This window comes from Macrosteles quadrilineatus, unplaced genomic scaffold (assembly GCF_028750875.1).
Source record: "Macrosteles quadrilineatus isolate MER2022 unplaced genomic scaffold, UCM_ALF_1.0 Scaffold_7__1_contigs__length_78375512, whole genome shotgun sequence".
In the NCBI taxonomy this organism is placed as follows: domain Eukaryota; kingdom Metazoa; phylum Arthropoda; class Insecta; order Hemiptera; family Cicadellidae; genus Macrosteles; species Macrosteles quadrilineatus.
In genome coordinates, this window is record NW_026542600.1 from 61,884,986 (window position 1) to 61,893,779 (window position 8,794).

Here is an 8,794-nt window from a genome sequence, read left to right on the forward strand (position 1 = left end):
GAAATTGACAAAATTAACATTGCTCTTATGGCGGACAAACCCAAGATGGTCGTTAGCTTCCATGGACTCCCTTGGAAAACAATTCTAAACTACATCGAAAATTTCTTATCTCACAGTGTCCTAGATATTTAAATTCCAAGATGGTTGCTAGCCTCCATGGACGTTTAACCACTTTTGCAAAAAATAAAAATAAATTTAGTACACAAGTTGAATGTGCATTTCACATTTTTATGTTTAATTACGAACAAGATTTTTAGCCCATCATCGCAGTTGAAATAGAGTTGCCCTTTTTTACTGCATTGAACACAGATGAATTTATAAATTACATTTTGTGTGTATTTAAATCTTTGTTATTACTACTGTTATTACATAGGAAGATCCCATATATTTTCTTTTGTTAATGGTCGTTTAAGTGAAACAATGCTTCAATGTAGCTACACTGCATTATTTAGAACATTGTATTGTTAGCTAAACCTGTGTTGAAGCTTAATTATGCATTAAAATCATTGTTCTTTATTTCCGGGGCATTTTAGGTTATGTTTGCATTATCCACAAATTTGATTATCCACAATCACTCAGCTACTCACTATCGTGGATAATTGGGAGTTTATTGTAAGTGCTAATAAAGTTGTTTACTTTTTACCATATGTTTATAAAACTAACTATGATTATTCAATGTGCATTAGTGGCAATCAAAATACCCATCAAACAGTTAATTGTATCTCTTAAATAAATTAATGCTGTTGGATTTTGAATCACATGTTTTTCTGATGACCAAATAAATATTCTTCGGTCCTAAGAATATCATTTAATCATTCTGTGCTCAACTGGAGGATTATTACCTTGTCTTGAGCCTAACCACATGGATGGATTAGATTAATTTTAGTTTACTATTCCTTTTTCTTTAATTTGATTGTTGATCTGAAACAAGACACTAAAATACCAATAACATTGTGTAAACGAATTCAAGATTTGTGTGTAAATTTAGTCGTGTATTGTAACCACTAGATAAATTAAACTATAGTTTCAAGTTGATTAAGACATCTCCCAATATACTAACTATTTTATAGTAAATTATTTAAATTTGAATACACTACTACAATATACTCATATTTAAATATCTGCCCTGATTTAAAAATAAATATGTATGCAACACAACTATAGTACAAATTTTAAAACCAGGTTTTATATAATTTTAACGACAATAGGGTTTTCACATTGCTCGTTTGTTGCTAATTAAAATATAAGTGTCATGTTTTTTTATACTTATTTTATTTGCATTTTTAAATTTCACTCTCAATAATGCAATAATTACTAACATTCTAATTATGTAAGACCGTTAATCAATATATCTAATCTTAAATTACTTCTGTTAGCAGGTCGTTTGCGTCGGCTTGGTCACTTTTCTCGCAACTCGTTCTGCGGGTATTTCTCACGCTGAACTCGTCTTCATCGCCCTTCGTAGTCGCCATTTAGCTTTGCTACAAGTGTTTTTTTTTTACTGCCAGTCCTCCCAATCTGAACATCTCCTTGTTTGGCTTTTGTAGTTAGAGATGAGGTCTCGCCTCGGGTGTATTTATTTAATCTAAGGTTTTATTCACTAACAATCGGAACAAATTCAAATTTAATTGTTATTAAATTTCGAGTCTACCTTAATTTGTCTCTTTCATTTGCTTTTAGTTTGGTTCGATTAAACGACCATTATTGGTGTTTAAATCCTTTTTTGGGTTAGTATATTGCTTGTCGTAACGTTACACAAGGGGGTGCTTTAGTATGAGATTGCCCGCTGCCGAGTCGATGTGAACGCCTATGTTGGTGAAAGCCAGTGTTCTCTGCTCTACGAACATTCTAATAATCAAAACATTTATGCATCGGAATACCTAATTCTAGGTGTTTCTGTCAGTTTAAAATATTTTGACATTGTATATTCATATTGTATATTATAAGAGTATTTGTAAGTATATTTCATTTCTGTGACATTTATTTATAGTTGAGTCATTTAGGTTAAATTCATTGTGATGGTTTAATACCCATGTTACGATGTAGATTATTTTTCGATACGGAAGAAAGATTTATTGCTTGAAAAATCACTGTTAATTTGTATAAATGAGTTGTACCAGTTGTACGAGATAAAAATTGTATTATAGTTTATTTTATCAAATAGTTTCTTCATTTTTTATCTATTTAATATGCAATCCATAATGCGAATTTATTGTACATTGAGTTTCGATGATATCTTTTTTACAGCGTAAACCTTTGCTAAGGCACGTCAGTAGATGCACATCTTTGTACTAGGGCATAAAGTTCACTTATTATGTTAAATATATAGTCATGTCTTACCATCTTGTTCTTTCATTCCCGTGTCATTTACAGTTATAATTCATTGCCTTTCTCAATTGAAACATGAGAAAAATGTATACATCTACAGTACCTATAAAATTATTAAAAAATTTGTTAGTCCTTTTGATAAAAGTTAGAAAGTGAGCATTGAAACTTATCCTACAAGCAACCCATGCCTTATAATTTATTTAAATGTGTATTGCTTGGTTTATTTTGATTGGTGGTCGATAGCTACTCGTACTACTATGATTAACTTTTCCTTTTTTATAAAATTGAACAAAAGTACTATATCTTAAATTAATATTGGGAAAATCCTTGCTGCAGACATAGATTGTAAGAGAGGCTGAAAGACTGTAGGCTACAGATCAACAACTTATGAAATAGCTTGTCATACATTCTAAAGCTGTTTTTACGGGTCAGTTGGTTTGATCCTGAATGGATGAAATCTTTTTAATGGAACCAATGCTCGCAATAATTGGGCTTTTGATAAATGATCCTAGCTAAAAAAGAAACAAAGCTCTCTCTCATTATTCAACTTATCTTTACCTTAAAATAAGGACACACCCTGGAGTGTTGGTGTCATAGAAATTGAATAATTAAATTAGAAAGTTAAAATACCTCATTTTCCCCTTGTGGTCCAAGTTTGTCCTACTGGATTATGCACATTTCGGCGCTAATTTTTATTTTTATTTATTTATTATCAATCATCACATTACATCAAATTAATTGACAGGTGATTTGTCCATAAGTCTTAATTATTACTTAAAGTAGACTAAAATTAAAAATGAGAAAATTAAAATCTATTTTTACTCTGATAAGAATTCATCAACACTGTAAAAAGCCTTCTCCAATAACCATTTTTTCAAAGTTTTTTAAAGGAAAAAATCAGACTGTGTGTTTTTAATGAATGTGGGTAATTTGTGGTGTGGTCCCATATATTGAGGGGAGAGGTGGAACAATTGAAGCCTATGTTGAACCGGTTTGATTAAATTTTTAAATCTCGTGTTATGAGAATGGTTTTGTTGGCTTTCCATGAATAATCCTACATCACCCTTCACCATTAAAGCGAGTTGATAAATATATGAACTGTATAAGGTTACAATTTTAAATAATATGAAAAAGTCTTTACAGTGTGCAGTCTTAGGAACTCTTGCGATCAGTCTGATAGCTCTTTTTTGAAGAGTAAATATTTTTTTAGCCCGACAGGAAGATCCCCAAACAATTAATCCATAGTTCATAATAGAAGAAAAATAAGCGTGATATGTCATTAATTGTGTTTCTAAATTTGTGGTATATCTAATTACACGAATAACAAATGTGGCAGAGACTACTGTCGGGGAAATAAATATGTGCACTCGAGTTTGAGCCTAAATATCTCTGAGATGAATTATCCGATTTTGTTGAAACAAAAATTAAATGTAAGCTTGTTTAAATACATTTTACGTGGTAACAATTTAAAAATTTTCCGTTTACCAGAAAAATTTATATAGTTGAAAGATCCTAAAAAGTACCGGTTTTTAAGGAACTCTGCACTAACACTGAACTTTAAAAATTAATTGTAAACAAACCACTGAGCCAATCTTTCTGAAATTTGTATGGCTTATTGGTAGGTTTATTGTTAACATTTCCATGCATTTTAAAATTTTTACTCACAATAGTTTTTATGCTGCTGTTAATTTTTAAAACCTATGCTAACATCGTTAATAAGACACTAAAAATTTCGTTCAAAATACCATCGTGTTTGTCGTGACACAAGAAACAACACAAATATGATAGATTTATAATGCGTACAAAGGTGTTTTTTAAACAGATTTATATTTGTAAACAAAAATTTCTCCCGCGACTGGCAGCGGGCCGCCTGGTGTGTGTACGATATTTCCCAGCCGGGCGGGAGCGCGGCGAATCTGCGACGTTGCCGATGTGTACCTGGCCAGTGGCCACCACACTGACATTGCATCAGTAGCCTATTCACTCACGGCAAACAACTTTGAAAATCAATATTTAGCTTCTGCCTTAATTTTTCGATCGTTGGAAACATTTTTTGCACGTAAAAATCATATAAGTACCTTCGTATCGCTCCCACGGTAAATTGGTCCACATTTATCCTTGTTCGGATGTTAAAACAATTGGCCACATGATCATACACGGGATAACGTTTGTCACCGCACTTTTCTTTTTCCGCATGAAAGAAACAAATCGCACTAACTATCATCTGTATTTCACCATCGAAAACATTCCGGCGAGGAGCCATTTTCGAATAGATGTTACCGACCGGTGTAAAAATCTAAGACGAACTGGTTAGCTTGGTTAGTCATCTCTCATAGCGACCATAGTTCAAGAAAGGTGGGAGCTAATGTTTACATTCCATTACTCATCGGATATTCCAGCTTAACGCAACACTTCCCGGAAAGGGTGATGACCGCTCCGATTTCTACTCTCAGTTGTATATATTTAAAAGTGGCAAATTAAAGAAACCATAAAATAAATACTGGTGGAAAATATTTACTTGGCATTTAGCTGTTATAATTTTTTAACTAGCTCAATCAACGCAAAACAGTTGGCTTGTTGCTTGTAATACAAAATTAATTTTTCATACCTCCATAGTTAACTTATTATAATGTATTTGTTTCATGACTAGTTAATTAGAATATTTTGTTAGTAAATTTATGTAAATTTCAAACTAAATATTTAAATACACAGTTGTTTGCCGTGAGTTAATACCGATGCAATGTCAGTGTGGTGGCCACTGGCCAGATACACATCGGCAACGTCGCAGATTCGCCGCGCTCCCGCCCGGCTGGGAAATATCGTACACACACCAGGCGGCCCGCTGCCAGTCGCGGGAGAAATTTTTGTTTACAAATATAAATCTGTTTAAAAAACACCTTTGTTCGCATTATAAATCTATCATATTTGTGTTGTTTCTTGTGTCACGACAAACACGATGGTATTTTGAACGAAATTTTTAGTGTCTTATTAACGATGTTAGCATAGGTTTTAAAAATTAACAGCAGCATAAAAACTATTGTGAGTAAAAATTTTAAAATGCATGGAAATGTTAACAATAAACCTACCAATAAGCCATACAAATTTCAGAAAGATTGGCTCAGTGGTTTGTTTACAATTAATTTTTAAAGTTCAGTGTTAGTGCAGAGTTCCTTAAAAACCGGTACTTTTTAGGATCTTTCAACTATATAAATTTTTCTGGTAAACGGAAAATTTTTAAATTGTTACCACGTAAAATGTATTTAAACAAGCTTACATTTAATTTTTGTTTCAACAAAATCGGATAATTCATCTCAGAGATATTTAGGCTCAAACTCGAGTGCACATATTTATTTCCCCGACAGTAGTCGTTTTGAAACATTTTTAATTTGTTGGTGCCAATTAAGATTTGAATCAAGAGCTATTCCAAGGTAGTCTACAGAATTTAACGCCATTGTCAGATCAGTATAAGAACTAAAACTTGCGCCAGACTTGTGTTGGTTCTTGACAAACCTAAAACTTCTTGATCTGCATTGGTACATCACCAAACAAATCATTTGGCTTTAGAAAGTCCACTTTCAGCAATTTTATTAGAACTATTTTTACATCATAAAAAACCTACATAGTTACGGTTACGCGAGCACAGGACCTTATACACTACGTTTTTGTTTTCACTGTCACAATTAGGAGGTTTCACCTTAGATACGTGTCTTCTTATCATATTTTGAATATACAAAGACTGACCTAATATTTTGCTTAGCATTCACGCACCTCATTTTCTCCGATAGATTTTTAATTTACGGGACGCATACTGTGGCCAGAGGTTTGTCCTTTTTGGTGGTAAACTTGTATCAGAGATGGATATTTTTCTTAGGGCTTTATTTATAAATTGACGAAGATACCCACTATCGAGTAAGCATTTTTTGATTGTTATTAAGTCCTGCTCAAAAGTCTGTTCATCGATACAGCTTAGTTTCGCCTTTTTAATGAGCCCAATTATTAATCCTAATTCCCACAGGCAAAACGCAAAACACATCGTCTACATAGCGTAACCATAACTTATGCCTAACCTTACTGTTGTAATGGCTTTTTGTTCAAAGTCATCCATGAAGATGTTACTTCATGGATGTAGGGTGTAACATGTGGAAGTAAATTTTGACTCCAGTTGTACAGGGTGAGGCAATGAGAATGTCACAATTTGTTTTAGCGGTCACATGTTAATTGTTGCAACAACGAATGATCAGCTGTGCTTATAACATCAATTAAACTATGCCATTTTATTAAATATTATTCCTGAGGCTATTAACACTGAGATTTTGATGTGGAAACCTGTTTTTAAAATAGTGATTCTTGTGCAAAAACCCAGATTTTGTTTGGACCACATTCCATCCTTGGTCAACATGGCACTGTTCCAGATTGGGAAACAATGGTGAACTGGGTAAAATTATTTAGGATAAACGCTTAAACCTAAAAAATAATCGATATGCTCCACAAAACTCTTTGTACACCAGCAAATGTTGAAAGAGTGTGAGTCGCAATGACTGAAAGTCCAAAGAGATTTGCCAGGAAGCTTTTGTTGTTGAAAGCTTTAGGTTGGCTCCTTTTTTGGGAGGGGGGGGGGTTGTTCTAATAAGCTACTTGAAGTTAGAGGTTTTTCAAAATCACCCCATATAATTGCTTGAACCGAAGCTAGGAGTTGTCCAAAAACTTAAATGATTCATGAAGAAATGCTGGAGGAGTATTTTATGGAGTTTTCAAGTAAGCACTATGTACTCAGCATAGCAACGCTGGTGGCGCTGCCTACAAATTGACAGGCAAAGCTCTCTCAAAGTACTTAATGCTTTTTATCATGCGGTTGGCATTCTGGATTATAGTAGCATGTTTTCTGTGTCAGAAGTCATAATCGTGCACACAAAATGTCTGTATACAAGTGCTCTTGTAACTCTTTTCATTGAACACATTTAATTAGATCCATTTACTTTTTTTATACTTACTTTTTTCGTTTTGATTCATTTAGTTTTTGTTAAATAAAACTGTTTTTGTAAATAAAAGTATTTTTTTATTTCAAAGCCAACTTGGCACGAAAAGTGTTATATTATTGGAACCATTTTTAAAGAACATAATGTACATGGACGTTTTTTGTACATGATTATTACTTCTGATTGGATACAACCTTGCATTCCATGTATCCAACAATTGGGCTTTTAAGAATGTTTGGTGTGAGAGGCCGTCCTCCTTGGTATATTTAGATTTAGAATTTAAATACAGAAATAATGGGTGGAAAACGTTTGATTAGTAAAGTATTATCAATTGCATGGGCTAGTCAATTTGTATTGTGAGTTTCTTAGTAAATCATCGGTATAATAACATTAATAGTAAAAAATAATCAATATAAAAATTATTTAATGAGTGGGTCGCAAATGAAAAATACCCCCGCCGCAGCAAACCTGCCGACTAAGCGAATTTCCATTTGTCTGAATTGATTTTCAGTTAAATATATTTTAATAACATTAGGTTTAACGAGTACCTAGGTTTGCTGCTACAAGGAAACTAATAAAGTGTGTTTTTGAGTAAAATATTGATAGCTTAGAACAAAATAAATAAATTTGCCAAGTTTGATCAAAATATATTCATAAACAAGCAAACTACAACATTTGACAATATTCTCCATAAGAATAACATGGGAATTTTAAATTTACAATTTTTTTATTTTTCTCCGTTACTAATAATCGAACAAAAATACTTTTACATACTAAATTATTTGTTTTTTTAAGCTCTTTAAAAAGGTCTAAAGAGAAATTGGGAAATTTTGTGTTTTGAGGGTCAAAAGTGAGAAAAACCAATTTTTACCCCATAAAACCCCCTGTAAAGCCCCGTTTCCATGGTCCGATCGTGCTGGTTCGCGAACTCATTCAAGTTTATCCCGCTTTACACCTTTAAACAAAATTTCATCAAAATCGGACAAAAATTACTCAAGTTATCGCGTTCACGGACGTATATATATATATATGTCTATATATATATATATATACATATATAAAAATTTGAACGAATAGTGTTTTTGGCCTCTGGGGACATCAAAATGAAAAAGTAAATTGGTCCCGGGTCTAGGTCTTACCGTGCCACCTACGGTAATAGCTACTTCCCTATAGGGAAATTCGCTAATTAAAGATGATGTTGGGTTGCCAGAATGAAAGGTTTGGGAACTGCTGTCATAAGGAGTAGTTACCTTCCGATGATTGATTTCAACTTAAAAGAAGTCACCCCCTACCCCCTTATGGGGGATAAAAAATATTTTTTATATAAAAAATTGCAAAACCTTTGTTAACAATTATTGCCACAAACAGAATATTTCTATCTATTTCGGTTTTAAAAATACAGATTTGTTTCAATACTTAATTTACACACTGTACTCGTATAACTGTTCAAAGGTATTTCTCTATAAACGTCCATTATGTATAAAATATAT

The 8,794-nt window shown here is 32.8% G+C and overlaps 1 protein-coding gene across 12 annotated transcripts in view; it reads left to right on the forward strand.

Moving 5' to 3' along the window:
- The window catches only part of LOC128997786 (tropomodulin-like), a 137,373-nt gene extending 135,034 nt beyond the window's left edge, over positions 1–2,339 (forward strand). For 6 of the 12 annotated variants that reach the window (XR_008491143.1, XR_008491144.1, XR_008491147.1 and 3 more), the window contains one exon: positions 1,377–1,441. Coding sequence is in view for 2 of the 12 variants with exons in the window: in XM_054423476.1 (XP_054279451.1) it covers positions 1,377–1,441 (65 nt within the window). In the remaining 10 variants the exon portion in view is untranslated. Of the gene's footprint in view, positions 1–1,376 lie in introns of all 12 variants that reach the window. The other 6 variants (XM_054423474.1, XM_054423478.1, XM_054423476.1 and 3 more) reach the window with 3 other exon arrangements.
- The last annotated feature ends 6,455 nt before the right edge of the window (positions 2,340–8,794 follow it).